The sequence below is a fragment of the Condylura cristata genome, unplaced genomic scaffold, assembly GCF_000260355.1.
Source record: "Condylura cristata isolate star-nosed mole 26May11 unplaced genomic scaffold, ConCri1.0 scaffold00002, whole genome shotgun sequence".
Taxonomy (NCBI): Eukaryota; Metazoa; Chordata; class Mammalia; order Eulipotyphla; family Talpidae; genus Condylura; species Condylura cristata.
Genome location: NW_004567103.1, coordinates 59,868,627 through 59,889,126, shown reverse-complemented (window position 1 = coordinate 59,889,126; position 20,500 = coordinate 59,868,627). Strand labels below are relative to the sequence as shown.

At 33.8% G+C, this 20,500-nt stretch overlaps 1 protein-coding gene across 2 annotated transcripts in view; it reads right to left on the bottom strand.

Annotated features, from left to right (window-relative positions):
• Positions 1–490: 490 nt before the first annotated feature.
• The window catches only part of STAM2 (signal transducing adaptor molecule (SH3 domain and ITAM motif) 2), a 40,493-nt gene continuing 20,483 nt past the window's right edge, over positions 491–20,500 (bottom strand). For both annotated transcript variants that reach the window (XM_004674879.2, XM_012728974.1), the window contains 10 exons: positions 20,325–20,471; positions 18,649–18,721; positions 17,910–18,096; positions 12,312–12,406; positions 10,307–10,389; positions 10,087–10,174; positions 8,615–8,669; positions 5,512–5,665; positions 2,391–2,560; positions 491–1,099 (listed from right to left, as the gene is read on the bottom strand). In XM_004674879.2, the coding sequence (XP_004674936.1) occupies positions 871–1,099; positions 2,391–2,560; positions 5,512–5,665; positions 8,615–8,669; positions 10,087–10,174; positions 10,307–10,389; positions 12,312–12,406; positions 17,910–18,096; positions 18,649–18,721; positions 20,325–20,471 (1,281 nt within the window). In that variant the 3' untranslated portion in view covers positions 491–870. The remainder of the gene's footprint in view (positions 1,100–2,390; positions 2,561–5,511; positions 5,666–8,614; positions 8,670–10,086; positions 10,175–10,306; positions 10,390–12,311; positions 12,407–17,909; positions 18,097–18,648; positions 18,722–20,324; positions 20,472–20,500) is intronic.

Here is a 20,500-nt window from a genome sequence, read left to right as displayed (position 1 = left end):
CATTTACATGTAATCTGAACAAAAGATTTTTTTCTGCACACCAATGAATGGAACATATCTATATTAGATGACCAAAGTTACTTGAAAAGGTCATTAGTGGTATTTCTAAATACCAGGGGCCCTTGTAGGAAAAGAATTGTTTTTCTCCGGGGAAAGAAAATATTTTGTGGGGCATCTTTTATTCCACTGTTTGCATGACTGGGGACAAGCTAAGGGTTTTCTCATACATCTGCAAAAACATGGTCTTTGCTGTTAATAACAGAAAACAATTTTGTTCTTTGCAAATTGTTCTTGCGGCTGTAGACAAATATACGTTAATTACTACTCAACATAACACTGAGAGCAAAGCTGACAGTACTGCAAACACAACTGCAATTTAAGGAGCCAAAAGGAAATATGTTGGCAAGCTAAATGTTAACACAAAAAGATGTTCGCCTTTTAAAGTAAAAATGTGGAATTCTGAAAAAAAAAAAAAAACAGGCAAAAAATATTTAAACATGTCAGGGCTCTTCCAATTAATTCATTTTCATGGTAAACGGTGGTTTCTTTAAAGTAAAATTTGAATACTTCTATTTCATGCTGTTTAGTGTCATATTTTACTTACTGGGTGTCAAGATTGTGTAGAGATAATGAAAGTAAGACAAAAGTGGAAGCAACTTATAGCTGCTTATTATCAAAAGTTTGACTTCACAAATTGGACTGGAAAAAAAAGAACCTTTTACGTCCAAATAGAGTAAGATAAGTTATGTGCTTTATTAACAGTCCTTTTGAGTTGAGAAAATTTTTTTCTTTTAGTATTTTCAGATTAGAATCACAAGGTTTGTGTGATACACTTATGAGAAGGCTTTCAGGAAAATGCTTGGTTTATTTCTAAAGGAGAGGCTGCTGATGGTAAGTTGTTTGTTGCTGTGCAACTGAATGAGCTGAAACTGCCACCGGAAAGCCTGCCAGCTGTGGCAAACTGGAAGTAGTGTTCTGGTAAGATGACATATCCACAGACATCCCCATCTGCTGTGCATAAGCAGCTCCTCCAGTAGCTGATTGAAGGTTAGAGTTCTGATTAATGTAAGTAGGATTGGAAACAGTGTCTTGTCCAGTGCTACAAACAAAATTTAGGAAGAAAAATATATTTACTTTGCAATATTTAGATTTGGTCAGAGAGCAAACATGAGAAAATAAATTGCATCTTTTATCTCTTCAATCTTCAATAGTCCCATCCTTCTGCCTATGTTTTAATCATCAATCTATTTACCACTGGTCATACAATTTTTATATCTGGTAAGAAGCAAATACTCAAAAGGAAAGAAAATGTTAAGACTACACAGCTTATTTAATTTGTTTTCTACAAAATGTCTGATAGCAGTATCCTTAGCCAACTACAAGAATGGACCTCCAGCTGATGTATACCTTCAGTTCACATTTTCCCTCCCACATCTTTTATTACAGCACACAGAGTAGACTACCACCTGCCTCAGACCCTCCTTATCTCTCCCTTTAGCGGAGAACTTTTAAACATGCCACATAGTATAATCTTAACCCCTACATAAAATACTAAGGGCAGGGAAATGGTGTAATGTACACAGAACTCTGAATCTACCTTCAAGATAGTCTGACTTATATTTTCTTTAACATTAAACTAAACAAAACGAAGTTAAAAAAAATCACACCAAATTTCAAGTTCTGTTTGTTCCCATAATTACAACATATATTTCTTTTAATGTGTATGCAGCTTTAAATTATATCAAATAACCTGCTTATGTGAGAATTAATGCCATAATTCTAGTGTCACCTGATAACAAGATTTTACATTTTAGTTGAACTAAATACCAATATGAATAGATTAATTTTCAGGTATCTAAAATATACTTGAAGAATTTAAGTGTAGGAAAAGACTACAGAGATAACCTACATATTAACTACCTATAGTGAATGAGCATTTCATGTGGTAAAACAAAGTTAAAAAGAAGGCAAGATCTAAATATAATTTTTCAGAACACAAGTGTCCGTATGTTATCAGGCCACATATTCCACAACTTAAACATACTTATCTTTCGGAGTCCAAATAACAAGGTTTTCTTAATTTGGGGGGGCATGTAAGTATGGCTGGGAATTTTGCTAGGCTGATTTCAAAACAATTCTAAGCACACACTGAAGAAGAGGTGGCTTTACTTTGTTCTAGGAATCCATATTTAAGCCTCAATCTGGGTAACCATCTCAGTAATGCTGGCAAAGCTAAAAGTTAACACCTTTCTGAGATTATGAATGGGCACAATTCTAGATCTCATCTCAGTAGTAAATGATGGCATTATTATCACAAAGAGATGGGTTTATATATTCTCATTCTATGCAAATGTATATAAGCATAAAATTAATAGTGCCCAAAAACTTACCTTAAATATGGAGTTTGAACAGGCTGTGTTGGCAATGAGGAATTCATATTTGGAGGCAAAGATCTCAGTGGACCTATGTGATCTGGTCCTAGACTGTAGCTTTGGGCAACACTGACTTGGTGAATGCTTTGATCCATATAATTTCCACCATGTGGTTGAACTGGGTATGTCTGTTAACCCAGGAGAAAAAGTTTACTCACTCATCTCCCAAACATCTGCTTAATAATATATTTAAAAACTTAAAAAGACTTAAAGGAGACAAAACATCACACATTTCTTTGGGGAGCAATTTGATTCTATCAATCCATCCATCCTAGGATTTAAAGTGGAGAACTGCCAAATCTATGGAAATTAACGATTTACTTGACTGTTCTTTCATTTCACCAGGGTCTGGGAGGAAGAGGTGTGCTTTTAACTAACTGGTTAGAATCCATCCAGGTTTCCTATTATTTCACATATCTAACTGTGGAGCCACAGAAGTCTATACACTTTCTAGAAGGATAGCCCAGTCCATTAATTCAAGTGACCATTAGAACTGTGACCTCCACCATAACAGGATGACTCACTCAATTGCTTCCTAAGAATTAACTTATGAGAGTAAGTTGAAAAATGAATGTCTTTAGGACAAGGTACAGGCCTTCAATGACAATATCACTTATTTCTTGTCATTAGGACTAAAGGAAATAACTGTGGGTAAAGAAAAATATATTTTTAGGAATTAACCTATCGAAAGTTCAAGGTAACCCCTCTTTAAAGAGAGCATTCACAGTAACATATGGTAAGTCCTCACTTAACATCATTCATAGTTTCTTGGAAACAGCAACTTTTAGCAAATTTGTATAATTAAAGCAGGTCCTTGAATAATATCATTTTGTTTAATATTGGTGAGGATTTTTTCTTATCAATAACAGAATGATTCTATCTGAGGACCTGCTGTATGGTTAATAAATATCATGTAGTAAGTATAATCATTCTAGTATTACACTGCTTTTTTTTTAAAAATGATTTACTTTCATTTATTTGTGCATACAAGAACTGGGATGTAGACCAGAGGTACAAGGGGTAAGAGAATTCACCAGAGAAAAAGTGGGGAGCAGAACAAGGGGAGCTAATGAATACACTGCCCAGTGGAGCAGAGAGTGAGACAGTAATGGTCTGCTGCACCGTCAGTCAGCTCCCTGGCCTGGGATCAAATCTTGCCTGAGTTGGTAGTTGGTGATAGTTTAATAGCACTGAGACTTTATCCCATGTGCCACCAAGGAGGCCCTACATTGGATTACTTTTTTTTTTTTAATTTATTTATGCATACAAGAGCTGGGTGTATGCCCAAGATGAGGGGGGTGAGAGGATTCACCAGAGACAAACTGGGGAGGCAGAATAGGCAGATGTACTGAAATACACTGCTGAAGGGAGCAGCAGGTCAGACAGGAGAGGTCTGTTGGGCTACATGGGTCACCTCCCTGGCTAGGGATCAAACTCGTGTGGCAGTGGCTGCAGATAGCTTCATAGTTCTAGGTCTTTACCCCCTGCACCAACAGGGAGGCCCTAAACTGTTTTTAAAGCAAGACAACGTACATAAAAATTTGGAATCCTAGAAATGCTAAATTAACTATGTGAAGTACAATCTTATGATATCCTTGGCAGACACGTAACCACCCTGGGAATGACATTCACTTCAGACTGTGTATGTGAACCTCTTGAACGTTAGGATTCCTGCGTATGACTTCAACTTTTCCAGTAGAGTAGGAACTTCCAAGTATTTCAAATGGTATTATATGTTAATAGTTTAGAAGTTATGTGGAGAATTAAACCAAGTTAGAGAACTTTTTGAAGAAATGAGTTGTATGTTTAAGCAAACACAAATTTTAAGTAGGATGCAACTAAACACAAAAACCTGAAATAGGAATGACAAATAGCCCTTAACAAACAGAGCAGCAAATACACAGTTCTATCACACAATGGTGCATTTTAATTTTGCTCCAACTACACAGTCGCAGCAAGTAATTCCTTATAAAAAGAAGCAATACTAAATAAACTCCAGCTGTCTTTTGCACCCAGAAATCCTTTTTACCTTCACATGTAATGACTTTCATCATTTCCAAAAGTTCAGGTCATGGCATATTTGATAAATGCATCTTGTTTGATGTGACAGTTACCATAGAAACTATTCTTTTTTAACTTAACAATTATGTTGTGTCAAATCATCTAGATTATGCACCCACATTCTATCTTTTCCCCTTGGTGTCTCCTTCACACACTCCTTTACATACCAGTTTTCATAAATTAACATGAATTTTGTTCATCCAAACTCATTCTGAATTTGATTGCTAAGTGAGATTTTAAAAAAGACTTTCAGAATACTGAGTACTGATAAACATTAAGTATTCACCTCAACTGTGAAGCACAGAAAAGGTGTCAAATCCTGGAAAAGATCCTGTTCATAGAAGACTAACAGAACATATCCTGTAGGCCTGTATCATATCCTTGCCATGCATGAACTTTTAAGTCATGCTACTAAGAAAAGAAAATATAAAGCATGATCTGAGAATGAAAGAAGTTCATTATATAAGTCTTTTAGTAGTCATATAAGTCAAAGACAGAAAATTTGAAAGATATGTCAACTCCCAGGTGCAAGGGGTTAAAACACAGCTCTGTGAAACAGACCTCTCCTGTCTTGCCTGCTGCTTTCCCCCTCAGCAGCGTGCCTCAGTTGACCTGCCTGTTCTGCTTCCAGCTCTGTCTCTAGTCAATACTCTCATTCCCCGCATCCCAGTTCTTGTATGCATAAATAAATAAATCTTAAAAAAAAAAGAAAGAAATGTTAACTTCTGCTTGTTGAGCAGGAGGAGCCTCATCTTCAGGGGTTCTGACATATAAGATATTGTCCTAAATCAAAGGACATAGAAAAATTATGCTTTTGACCTAAAAAATTATAGGAAGAACTGGAAAAATTAAACTGTGTATATATATCTATTTAGTTCTAGTGAACATCAATGATTCTTTGACTATCAAATAAATTTTATAATTTTCTTTACTTGTTATATAAACACTTTAATGTACTGCATTGAATACAATGTCTTTTTTTGTTTGTTTGAAAAAAAGTTCTCAAAGACATGCTCACCTGCATTGGAATCCCATGTGATGGATGAGGGTAATGTGTTGGAGGGTGAAGTTTTGAATAGGCCGAATATAGTGGTGCTTCATTTACCAATTTGTTGTATAGTTCAAGAGCTTCTAAGACTTTTACATTCAATTCAGACAATTCTGAATGCTTTCTGATACAGAAGAAAAACACTTTAATGCTCTGTAAAGGTTTTATGCATATATTAAGCAATATAATTTTTTTACATCATTTTGTATATATTTTTTTCCATCTCAATTGTAATCCCCGCGGGTTTTCCATCACCAAGTACCCGTGTGCCATCACAACAATATAAATTTTTTAACTAGCCCATTTTCTATTCCTGTTTTTAAAAGTTCTTTATATATACTGAATGAATATTCACAAAGGGAAAATGGAAGGAAGAATTACTGAATTCTTGTAATGACTAGGCTAACAAGACTTCATAATATTAGGGAAGAACTTTCACATCCCTTAAAATACAATCAATTTACAATTCTATCTATAAGAATTTTGCTTCATTTTAGAGATTTCTGTTGAAAATTCAATTTAAAAGAAAAATAATTTCTGAATTTAGAGGAGTCCCACCTTTAAGTATCCCAGAAGAAAGTACTCAAGCAAGAGCTAGAACCAGCTAGAATATGATAGCTGAATTAAAAATACAAACACACACACGAGTTTCTTCATTTGCTTATAGTCATAAAAGGATCAACTAAAAATAAATTATCCTTGAAAATGTAAATAAAGCAGCACATATGTAAAAGTAGTCTACACTGCTCTTGCTTAAGTTTCTTTTGAGAAAATGAGTGAAGCTACTTTATTGTGCAACAACAAATCCAAATATAAACATTTTCAAATTTACCCAAGGAAGTCTATGACTTGATACAATTTAACTGTTGCCTGGGAGTAATAAAGAACTTGCTCTGCAACTGACAAACAATTGGGTTGTCAGAAAAGTCTTGACATTATTTATTATTTTTTTTTTTTGCAAAAATGTATCAAGACTTTTCTGACAACCCAAGTAATATAAGTCAAATGGTCATTTTATCTGGCTTAAAGCACCCGGCCCCTGCTTATTGTATGTAGTTTTTCACTTAGAGAAAGGAAAAAGAGGCACAGGAATACCAAATAAATAATGGGAACTGAATCTAAGCAAAACTTGTCACCTTTCCACTACTTGAATCTGCTATCATGAAACAACATCCATTTCCTCTCAATTTGAGACTGTATAAAGCATGTCAAACTATTTTCAGAAGTATCAGCTGTACACCACACAGGAGGCTTCAGGAATTTGTGTCTGTGCTAACAAATGTGTGACTTAAGAAATAACAATAACAATCTGGTCCACATAACCCAATATACTGATGAATATCAGTACTCAGTAGAAAGGCATGATAACCGAGTCTGAAACCACCTTTAAAGAGCTGAGACATAATTCTGTAACAATAAAATATTTTTACTGAATTGTGTCCAACTCTACAATGAGAGAAAAAATTAAGGTGTGGATCTCTTCTTCAAAGACACTATAACCTGTGAGAGAAAGCATAGAACATGAAAAAATAGCAAGTGATGTGATATATAATTGAAACCAAAATTATATTAAATAGGTGAGGAATAGAAGAGTTTAAAGATTAATCTGGCAAGTAGCTAACTTTTGGAGAACTTATGCGGGTACCTAAGGAAGGATGAAGACCAAAAAAGGAAGAATAAGGTCAGTGGGACAGTGTGAATTCAGACAGGCAAAAGCAACAAGCAAGGGGCACTGAGAAAGAAAAGAGCAACTTGACTGAAGTACTAGAAAGTGATTTTTTAGAGAATAATAGCTAATAAAAATTAGAACAGCCTGGAACACAGTTAAGTTCAGAGTTGGATTTCTCATCAACACATCTATTTATATTTTGGGGGAGTCAATTTACATATTTATCTAATATAATTTCTTAGTGTAATAAAAGCTACAAAACTACATCTGTAGAATGACACAAATAAAATGTAAATTATAATTTTGTGATAATTTTGTAAAAAACAGTAAAGCTGTTTTTCTTATTAGAAAAAACAAACTGATGATGATCCATTTAATATCATTAAGTAATGATATTTTTATTGGTCTCTCAATACTCAAGTATAAATAGTCAATAAAAATTTGCTGAAGAACAGTAAGCATCTCTAGAATAGGAGCTGCATCTTCAGTCAATGGTCATGGACCAGAAAAGCCAGTTAGTCTATAAAACAGTAAATTCTGAAAGAGAACTGGTTAACAAGTGAATTCCTGCTCAAAAGTTTAACTCATATCAGAAAGTCACTCGAATTTGTAACTGTTCTAGACCTTTACTTTTGAAGATAATCTTTTTATTAACCAAATGTTCTGCTTTTTTCTTCACTATGGTATCTTACCAGGCCCACAGATATTTATCTGTTATACTTCTTTTAAAAAACAATCTCACCGGACCTCCCTGGTGGAGCAACGAGTTAAAGCACAGCAGTATGGGGCTAGAAGCAGCCACTTCATGAGTTCAATCCCCAGCCAGGGAGATGACCCACATGGCAAGGCAGACTTCTCCTAACCCACCTGCTGCTCCCCTCAGCAGTGTACTTCATCCATCTGCCTATTCTGCACCCCCTGGGATGGAATCCATGCTAAAGTAGTTTTAGCTTCTTAATACTATGCTTTAACCCACTGCAACACCAGGGAGGGCCAGAAATGTCTTTTTAAAGTTTTACAAACATTAAAAAAAGAAAGTTTTACAAATACTACTACTTTCTTCTCACATAACAAAACAAAGATCTTAACAAAGATTCCTGTTTTCATTTTGTGCTATATACTCTACTCAATTTCACTCTTTATCACTCATAATTTCCTCTTAGCCCAAGTTAAGAAAACAAAGACTGGCACTGTTAGAGCAAGGGTTCATAAGTCTATGTATAGTATACTCATTAAAAAAAAAAAAAAAAAAGCTACACCAATTGATGCTAATTTTTAACAGTTTTAGAAGAAACAATTTTAACAAAATGACCCATTCTGCAAAATCTCCCTAATTTAAAGTTCTGTCAAAACAAGTACACATTAAAAAACTATACTTGCTATTCCCTACAAGAAATAGCTCACCTATCAATCTCTTCAAGTTTTTCATCTATCATTGGACCCATTTGTTGGCAGACATCTGTAAATACAGAAAGAAAAAAAAAGATTTTTAAAAATCAAAACAATAAACCAGTTTAAATTAATAGCAAACATTTTTAATAGACCACCAATATGCAATACAATGAATAGTACGCGGGAAATTAAATGTATGCTAGAAAAGACCAATTTCAAAGGCAAATCAAATAAAAACAGAAATCCCACCATATTCCCTCGAAAAAGTAAGTTTAAAAACTGAAATCTTGAGTTACTCCAAAATACCTGGAGTATTTTGGGATAATCTGGAGTTATTGAATACTTAGAAAATTATCATTAAGTTACATAAACTGAGTTAGTATATAAATATATAAGTATATATAGAGTAGATACAGACATTTTTCATTAATTTAAGCCATTTCAAACTTTTTGTTATTTCCAAATATAAGCACTGATAGAATAATATACTATTTCATAGCCACACTTTCTTCTATAAAAAGATTCAAGACTTACTAATTTAGGACCTTCCTGTTGGTGCAGGGGTTAAAGTCTCAGTGTTACCAAGCTGTTGCCAGCCACTGCAGCAGGAGGTTGATCCCCAAAGAAAGGAAGCTAACCCACTTGGCACAACAGACCTCTCCTGTCTCTTGCCTTGCCCACTGCTCCCCTCAGCAATGTATATCAATAGATTTGCCTGTTCTGTTTCCCACACTTTCACTGGTGAATTCTTTTACCCTCCCTTCCCCCCCCACCTCTACACCTCTTACCTACACCCCAGTTCTTATATGCATAAAGATAAAAATGAATCTTTAAAAAAAAGGACATCTTTTTAATAAATAGATTTTTCTCCCAAAGTATTTTTATTAGGGTAACACTGGTTTACAACAATATATATTATTTAAGGGACTAAGCTAAAACCTCCTCAGATGAGTGTTAGCATGACACCCACTACCATCAAAAGAACTATCACAGTCCTTTACCACAGACCACTGGGGCCCTTTCATCCTTTGCTACCAACTCAACCTCTCCACTAGTAATCTCAACTCTACAATCATATTTCTAGGGTTTCTTTTGTTTTAATTGTCAGTTCAAAAGATTTTTTAAAAAGGCATAAAAATAATTGGTTTGTTTCAAATTTCTTGTATCATATGACTACATGACAAGGTCAAGACAGATCATGTACAATTATGAATAAAAATTTCTAACATTTTGAGTCAATTTAATATGCTGTTATTTCTAATTCTGTTGCCTTTGTATTACAAGTATTTTCAATATCACTAGAACACTTACAGAAATACAAAGAACGCCATTTTGAAAAGAACAGGCATGTTTACAAGCATTATGTTTACTACTCTGTTTCCCACCAAAAATTTCTAATCTCAAGAAACAAACATGGGCAGGAGAAATTTAAGAACTATAAATATTAAATGACATTAAAGTAATCCATAATATTTACTAAGTACCTTCTAAATCCAAGAGGTCTTGGGAGTCTGGTTTTAAATCTGTTGGATCTATACTTTGGAGCACCTGCAGGGTTCTATCCATCTTACCCTAAAAATGTAATAGGAAACTTTAATAACAAAGAGTTTAAATTTCAATGAATATAAAACTTACTCTTTCCAAGCATTCTCAAATATAATACATTTAAAAAATCTTAACTATTAAACAAAAGAAGAACTCTACCTCATCTATATAAACAGGTTCAGGCTCTGATTTCTTAACTTCCTCCACATCATCATCAATAACATTCAATTTGTCCACAGCTGCTATGGAAACAAAGTAAACTTTAAGTTCCTCAGCATTTACCCTGGTATACAGTCACTCGTTTACAAGCAGCCCATTATTATCCATAAGGAAAAAGTAGAAACCCTTTCAATAGTCATCACACATCAAAATCAATACATGTTATTACACATACATTCAATTATTCCACAAATACTTATTTAGCATATATTATGTGACAGGAGTTGTACACATTGGAAATGCATTGGAACTATGCACTGGCATAATATAAACAAGAATTCCTGCTTTGACAGGTTTTATGATTATAGTTAAAATGACACAAAACAAAAATAAACCTTTCATGAAGAGACTAAAAAATAATTTACTAATATGCATACCCAGAAAACTATTTAAATGTCTACTGGAACAGTTATAATATACTATACTTTTTTAAAGAAAATTTTGGTAAAAATAAAATTATAGGCCCTCCCTGATGGCGCAGCGGGTTAAAGCACAGCAGTAAGAAGCTTAAGCCACTTTTGCATGAATTCGATTCCCGCCTGCCCCAGAGGAGATCCACATGGCGAGGCAGACCTCTCCTGACCCGCCCACTGCTCCCCTCAGCAGTGTACTTCGTTGATCTGCCTGTTCTGCTCCCCGCTCTGTCTCTGGTGAAGTCTCTCACTGCCCCTGAGTCTCTGGCCTGTATCCCAGTTCTGTATGTACAAATAAATCTTTAAAAAAAAAATTAAATAAATAAAATAATAAAAATCTATGTACACAAAATAATTTTCAAGTCCTAACAGCTGCTTATATCAAATAATTGTCTAACTTCCAAATATGACTTAAGAAGCAGAGCTCATTATAATATGAGGATATATTGAAAACAGAGTATTTTTTACTTTTAAAACTATACATCAATCTCTCTAGCCTATACAAGAGGAAATTAATAGCTATATAGGTTCCCCTGAGCATAGTCTATCATGTTATTAAAAATGATTTATCCAATGTGTTTATCTAGTTAAGAGTTAGGCCAGAGAGTAAAAAATACAAATCATGGCAAAATTATTTAAGTGAGTATCCATCTCTCGTCATTGTAACTGAATCTGTCACTCTACTGACACAAAGATGAAGTTACATATGTTGCAGTTTAAGTTCTTACTCTAGAACTGGTAAGTCCCCTAGTGAGTCAATATAAGTACACTGGCTAACTTAGAATTTGGGTTTTATCACCTACTAGTCACAATCCTGAGTCTTAATTTGTCTGTAAAGCAAGGCAATAAAAATACCTATCTCACAGAGTCATGAAGATTAAATGAAATGTTCAAACATTGCTAGCTATTTTATTTTGGATCATCACCAACATTAGTAGTATCATCAGCTCCCTCTGTCCTTTCACATCCCTACCTACATTAACAGCAACTGAGGGAAACTAGGCAAAACTAAGTGCAGTTCTCAACTAAGCCAGGGACTTAGTGTCCTGACTACTGATTATTATTTTATCATAGTCCCAAGTTCACTAGGATCAAATCAAAGTGAACAAAGGTGTAGAACTTAAGAGTACTCCTAACCTTAAGAATCACAATCAAGCCATCAGTGAGGCCTCCCCACACTGCCTTCTCCCAAAATAAAACCAATATTCTCTGAACTAAAGAGACACAAACTGCCTCTCCTATAGTATGACTAGTTTGATGTAAATATTTTTAGTCAGAGAATATTTTATGTCTTACATATAACTATGCCATACATATAACTGTGTTTGTTAACTTGCAAAAGATTTAAAATATAACAAAGAAATAATTTTTGGAATTGGCCTGCAATAAATTAATCCCTTACTTTATTAAACAGGTTAAATTGTATTCCCTATAAATAAATTGTTTAGGACAAAAGTTAAATGCCAACTATTTTATATTCAAAACTGTGCAACAAATTTCAAGTGTATAAATTTTCCCTAAGATTAACTTACCTGCATCAGATTCTGTGTTTAAATTAGTTGTTACAAAATTAGATGGAAAGAGTCCTATTCCTCTATGATTTTCTCCTTTCCACCAATTAGCATCACTAGAAACATAATACAAAAATGTCATTTCTTTATCTGAATTCCAGAATTTTCTTTATCTGAATTAATGTCTATAGGTGTTAAAATGAAAATTAAATTCAGCCTAGAAACTAATAGCTCACACTCAACTTATATTAAAAGAAGTTCTTAAATAAAAGACATAAAAAACACAAACAGATATCCGTATTTCCATACTTAAATTTAAATTTAGAACCAATTAGCAATTAAGTCATATTTGTCCTAGGCTTTTAAAATAATAAAATCTTATAAATAATTAAGTTCCCATTACCCATAATCCCACAAAGCATCCTACCAAACCACAACCACCATAAATCCAGTATGCAACCCTCCTACCTGTGTCCTTACTTATAAACATCTATAGCCAACTCTGTAGGGATATATGTTAATCCTTACAGATACGTTAACACTTTTATGTTAATATTATCAAATCTTGCTTAACCTTTTTAAATGAAAGCTTCATCACATGAGTAAAGCATTTTTGATTTAACCATTCCCATCCATATGAACATTTAGGTTACTACCTCTATCACAATTTATAAACAAAAAGGTGGTTATCGCTAGGGCACACATTAATTCTGAATTATGGAGGTGTCTTTAGGTACATTTATTGATTTGGGAGGCCACAGGATACAAGCACTTTTTATCTTGCTAGAAAGTGCCAGTTTCCCAAAAGTGGTTGTGGCAATTCCCATCCTCCTCCTCTCAGCAGCATGTGAGAATAGTTGGTTAACTGGCCAACAACAACTGATATCAGACAGGAACTCATGGTTGAGCTCATATGTACTTCTGAGTGGGTTTGCATGTCATTCAGATTGTCTCTTCGGTGCACTGATCTTTTGTCCAATTTTCTTCTTCCATTGGATCATCTGTCCTTTTGCATGAATCTATTGTACTTTACACATTCTAGACAGCAATTGTTTTCAGAATTACACAAAAACCTTCTCTCAGACTGTCACTTTGTGTGTGTTTGTGTATTTAGTTTCTCTTCTTCCATGGTGGTTTTTGCTCCTTGTAATCAAAATTAGCAGTATTTTCTTTTATGACTTACGGTTTTTAAGGCTGAAATCTATATCCTTGACCTCCTAAGGATTTTATCATTTTCTTCATAAAAGCCTTATAAATTTTGTAAGGTATTTATTTCTAGATCATTTTCCATTTTTGTTACTACTGAGAATGTCACTTACATTTCTATTACATTTCTATTACATTTCTCAAATAGCTATGATTAAAGCCGTGATTTTTGTATACTGATCCTCTATCTAGCAACCTTAATGAACTCTTGTCAGTTTTAGTAGTTTGTTCTTTAGTCTCTTGGATTTTCTATCAAGACAATCACAGAATCTGGAAATGGTGATTTTATATATATCTTTTCAAACTTTTGATTTTCTAAGCAGGCATATTCAAAGGTAAATCTTAATGATAAATTAAACTTCCGAGATTCTGAAACATCATTTGATTTTAAAAGTACCACAAAGACACAAAAGCCGGGAAACAACTAATGTACTAACAGTTCTAAGGTATCATATTTGCTACCTATACAAATCAAGAAATTCTCTCTTACACATAGTCTAAGTTGAACTGCCCATTTTAAAAAAGTAAAGCTGAAATTTAGAAGAAGTTTTACTTAAAATCAGAGAACCCACACCTATAAAATACACACACTGATTTCATTTGAACCTATCAGCAATTTTATGTGTAGGCTTCCTTAATGGTTTTATTAATGTAAGATAATTTACCTAATGACTATTACAAACTCCTTGATAAAGCAGATAGTAGGCAAAACAATCAATTACAAGTCCAAAGCATGCAGACTCCTTTGCAGCCCTAACCCAGCTCTATATTCTGTTCGCTGGCAGTTGATTCCATAGAATTTTAACAGTAAAAATATTGTTCAATTTTAAATTGCTAAATTAAGGTAATTCAGCACTATCATTTTACACAAGCCATTTGAGAACTAAAGGAAATTTTAAATCAAATATTTTTATTTAGAATTTTTTATATTAAGTATATAAAATGATTGAGTAAAAAAATGATGTAAGGCAAGTGACATAAACTTTACCTTCATCAAACTGACCAACTAATATTTATGAAAACCTACCAGAGAGAAGATAGTGACATCAGGCCAAATACTGAAGTTACAAAGATAATTAAGTCAGTTTCTGGTCCTCAAGAAATTTAAAAATCTAATGCAGCATTGTTCAACCCTGACCTACAAAACTAAGAATATGTTACCTTGTTTTACCTTATGGGTTTTGTTTTCTCCTCCCCTTCCTCCCACCTACGGAAGTACTGACCCTCTTCACAATTAACTCATATAGTTGGAGAGACATATGTAAAGAATTATAATAGAGTATGAGAAATACTTTAACATATGTTCAGAGAACTATAGAAGCACAGAGAAGAAACTCTTAAAGTCTCCCAAAAGATAGGGTTTTTAAGCTTCTCAGAAGACCTAAAATCTGACAAAAGGATTAAAGGTTAAGGACTTTCTCAAAAATGTAAAAGGGAGAAGTAAATTAGAATGACATTTGCCCTGTTGTCATTATGGATGAGAAAATTAAAATTACAAAGAAACAAATATAAAAACCTTTGCTGAGATAGCAAATCTGAAAATCCTGGTAATCTTATGAGGCTCTTTTCCTTAAAAAGCTCATTTTAGTTTTCATTTGGGGGAGCCTTCTATTCTAAACCTAGACTCCCTTGCAAATTTTCCTTGCAAGTAATGTTCCTTTTCTTTTCTAAATGTGTTTTCCTCCTGTGACAGGGCTTTCTAGGCAGAGAGAACCAAATGTACAAAAGCCACAGAGGTCTAATCACAACATGACATTTTTGGAACGGCAAGAATTCCACTTAATTACTTGAAATGGAACATACAAAATAAAACAAGAATGGTGAAATAACATTAAAAATGTAGAGAGTAAAAAGCTTTTTAGATATATTCTGTTAATAAGACACGTGTACCTTTTCTATCAGCTCAGTGTTTCTGAAATTGAATGCAAGAATGATGTATTTTCATAGGATTTAAAGTTCTAAATGTGAAAATTTTTCATGTTGACATTTCCACAGCAACATGAAAAGAGTCTTATCATGGATCATCTAGATGATCATCTTTTAACCTAACATTGTCATTTAACTTTAGTAGCCAAGTTTGTAATTGTGTTTAAAATCCTGCCAATGATAATATTTAACCTATTATACATACTTTATGTATGTATATGGTGACTTTAAGACAGGTATATCCTACTATCAAAATGAAAGCTATCAATCTACATATATCATCATATTCATGTAGACATCCATTAATTACAGAGAAAAGGTTTTATTATGCAAATAGTTTTATATGAATTTAAGTAATTTAATGAATGTGCTTTAATTAGACATCAGTGAAAGAGACAGGTGTAAGTACATTAACATAATCCTTTTATTTGCTGCAATTCAGTAGCCTATAATAAGTACATAATGCCATGAAAACATCAAATGACGTCAAGGGATACTGAATTAGGATTCACCAGTTACAAAAACAAAAAAAGTCAGTGGAGGGCCCTCCCTGGTGGCGCAGCGGGTTAAAGCACAGCACTAAGAAGCTTAAGCCACTTCTGCATGAGTTCGATTCCTGCCTGCCCAGGAGGAGATCCACATGGCGAGGCAGACCTCTCCTGACCCGCCCACTGCTCCCCTCAGCAGTGTACTTCGTCGATCTGCCTGTTCTGCTCCCCACTCTGTCTCTGGTGAATCCTCTCACCCTTCGCATCTCTGGCCTGTACCCCAGTTCTATATGAATAAATAAAAATCTTAAAAAAAAAGAAAAAAAAGTCAGTGAAGAACTGAGTTATCACAGCACAAAGTGGTGCACACCTGCTGAAGATGAGTGAAGAAGTCCCTTGCCATTGATGAGCAGCATTTTGGGCAATTTTTAATTACAAAAAAATTTCAAAATTTGAATTTTAAAACAAAAACTAATCAGTTTGAAATGTTTCTATTTGCTTTACAATGTCTTTAATGTTATAGCTGCATAAGAATATCAGAAGTGTAACCTAAGTTCTTCTGTAAGTATTCCACTAAACACTCAAAAGGTTGTTGTTTTAGATTGTCAGTGTTCAGAGCCACACTTCCTCTTCACCTTGATTTTTATTTACTCTCTTCAGGGATTAGGTGCTCTACTCCAAATGATGATTTAAAAACAAAACAAAGCTTTAGTGGAAAAAGGTGATTATTTTCTAAGTGAATACAGTGTAATTTTTACTGTGTAAGAGCCTTATTTTTCCTAGTCTTGATTTCTTGCAAAATTTTTCCTGTTCTGTCAAAATCACAGTCCACCTGGAGTCAACCCCCCACTCACCCCTCTGGCCTGTACCCCAGTTCTATATGCATAAATTCTCTCCTGAACTCCAACATTACCAATTTTATGGTATTCACAATCTGCATTCCATACAGATTGGCGCTTTATCTAATGGCGCTTTTTAAAAAATTTTTTAAAAAAGATTTATTTATTTATGCATACAAAACTGGGGTACAGGCCAGAGGTGCAGGGGTAGTGAGAGGATTCACCAGAGACAGAGTGGGGAGCAGAAGAGGCCAACTGACGAAGTACACTGCTGAGGGGAGCAGCAGGCTGGTCAGGAGAGGGCTGCGAGCAATATGGATCACCTCCAGGGCAGGTGATCGAACTCATGCTGAAGTAGCGTTAGCTTCTTAGTGCCATGCTTTAACCTGCTGCGCCACCGGGGAGGGTCCTCTAATGGCTATTTGAATTCCCTACTTTATTGTAGGTTTTAATGAATTCTCTCCTCATTCATTTTTTGTTATACAGAAATCATCACATAATACTTTCTCACTGAACATTCACTGTAGCAAATTAAAAGCATTTTGTATATCTACTTATTTAAAAAAATTGCTAGACTATTATATATGCTTAATTAGTTATTTGTAATGGGTATCGGTATGTTTGCAATCTCTGTTCATAGCAACCAGAGGTTAGGTCTCACTCATGCTAAATTTCATCAACTTTGTTTAAAAGCAAAGCACAGAATTAGGTCTAAAAAGACCTATATTTAATTAAAACTTTAAATAATAGAAAAATAGTGAGGAAAAGTACAGAATTGGGGATGAGCCAAGAATAGCTTTCAGGTGCCCGGAACGAATGTAATTTAGCTATATTTATTCCTAAAGTTTTTCTCCTGTAATTTTAGTATACACAACTCCCAAGGTCAATTTCTTCAGATTACTGAATATTTACCTGTGTTTCCCAAATTTTCTAATCAAAGTATTAATTTATCTTCCATCAAAAATACAGAAAATACTTTCATATCAAATTTAACAAAGAATAAGAAACTCATAATAGCTAGGCTTTTACTTTAAATAAAATTAAGGTATGAAAAGGTTCTACTATAATTCAAATATACCAAAAACTGAATATCCAGTATTCTAAGTTAAAGTGATTGATTTTAATAATTTCAAAATATTACAGAAAGATTTAAAACATACCTGTCATCCAAAACAATAATAATTTCACCATGCTTAAAGGTGAGTTCATTGTCCTCAGCAGCTTCAAAATCATATAAAGCTCTTACTTTCCTTGTAACCTTATTATTTAGCTGAATTTCTGCAGATGGATATAAGGGCTTTGTTTCTGTGTGTTGCTGCTTCTGTTCTTGCAAAGACAATTCAATAGCTAGTTTGAAAAATTAAAATAAAAAAATTGATTTTTAAAAAGTTTAGGTAACATCTAATAAGAATTAATCAAGCAAGTACTTTATTTGCTCTGTTAAAAGCTAACCAGCTGACTGTCTTGGGGAGAGAAATAAGTGGAGCAGAGAATATCACGACATTTTTTTAAAATAAAGTTTGTGCTCACTCATTATTATCACAGTCTGTCATATACAGCAGCTATTATTTTTGTAGCAAACAGATTGTGACATTATAATATGGGTAGCTTTCCATATAGGACAAGGCGTGAGCATATTTCTGTGCTTGACTCACAACTCTGGCATTAAAGAAAAGGTGAAATGTAATTTCTATAAAGGTAGGGGATTAAATGCATACTATTAACATGGAGTATGAATTAAGTTACATCTTTTATCACATCAATTATTTACTTTTCACATTCTACTAGTTTTCATATTTGAGGAAAAATATTTAAAAGTATACCCAGTTTTCATATAAATTTTATTTCAATGAACCAGTATAAATGCCTTAACGCTAAATTACACCTTTGATCATTTACCTTTAGCTATGTCTTCATCTTCTTTGTTTTTGTTCAATGATGTACCATTCTTGGCTGCAGCTGAGACAGTAGTCTGTAAATGTATGATTAAAATGAACATAACTACTCTTTCAAAGAAAACACAAGCTCCATAATGACTTTCAATTTAAAAAAATTTTTGATATAATTAATGAGTTTTGTTTAAAAATGAAGTTCTTTATGATGACGTTAAGTAGTTATTTTCAAATACTTAAACATCAGAATTTTCAAGAAAATAAAAATTCACAAAAGGCATGAACTGGTTTATATTATGCATAAAATAGTATCCGACATAGTACCTGGCATGTAGAAAGTTAAAAATATGAATCTTTTCTGACTGTACCTTCTGCTGTCAACTGTTCAAGAGCTCTTACTCAATAAAAGGCACTAGGCTCTGTAGGTGCAGAGGTACATATGAAATGTCAGCAAGATGCACTGATAATTACCAAATAGGGAAGGACAACAGGTGCAGATGTTGTCCTCTTTTACTATTAATTATAGTTAGATGTTACTGGTTCTCAGCCATAAAAAGACCATGCTTATATATGGAAGACAGACATGATCAGGACTCTGAATAATCAACCAGTGTTTTGATAAATAATGCCAAAGGAAAGAGAGGAAAAGTGCTGTTCACAGCTATATACCAGAGACATTTTGTTGGGATGGAGTGAGGAATGCGATCAAAACAGTAGGAGGAGGGAAATGCACTGGACTATGGTGATGGCACATGGGTGATTTGGTGATGGGAAGCCCAAGGGGATTGCAACTGAGATGGAAAAAATATGATATGATATGATATGATAAAAAGTGCTGTTCACTATTTATAAAACTTTCACGCCAAAATTCTACCTTAAATGTTTAAAACTGGTCAGCTCTATTATTTTAGTCTCTTTAGTCTACAGTTTAAATTATTTTTTTTAAATGCACTATTCCTTTTTATCTTTTTTCCTAACACATATCTTAGTATTAATTGGAAGATATAAGAAGCACTGATAACAAAACCCAAGATAGTTTTCTCCTCCTACAGACTTAAATAATCAACACACCTTATGACTCTTGTCCCTACCTCCATTCTAGTTCTACTAAAGCTATCCCCTTACCTCCCCAAATAAATTTCTAGTCTTACATTTCTATCTACCATATATATAAGCCATTAATTGCAGGCACATTCACATTCTTCAGTAAAAAGGTACTGAGATTTCCTAATTCCATGAATTTGTTCATGTCATTCCTCCATCAATATGAGCTCTTATTCCTCTCTACCTATGAAATACATGTACAAAATTCTATCTTTTCTTTACCTCTCTCCTAACATTTGTCTTTGCATCTTCATCCATATTTGTCACTTATAATTTAATTACCCTTCAAAGTGCTATAAATTAATTGAACATAGGCCTTTTTCATATCTGCCTTCTGTGTGATTTTAGACTTAAGAGTAGCATTTAGCAAAATATTTATGGCTGATGTCACTTTCCAAAGTTCTTATACAAGAAATTCACTAAAAAATTAGAATGTCCATTAAATATAAGACATGATGCCACGTAGGTGCCTGGAGAGCAGAAATGGGAAATGAAGACATATCTTGCTTAACTTTTACATAAGAAACATAACCTTTAAAATAATAAAGGGTCAACCATGAGTCTGACCGAATTTCTCACCTGAGAACTTGCTGGAGGAAAAGTAATACCTTCTTCTTTCATTGATTTAATAGTTGCAGATATCAGACTAAATTGTGGATCCTTCTGAAATTCTTCTGACCACTCAACCATTAAAGATTTTAGTTTTTCACATACTTTAGGATGAGCCTTTTAAAGGGAAGACAAAAACAAACAAA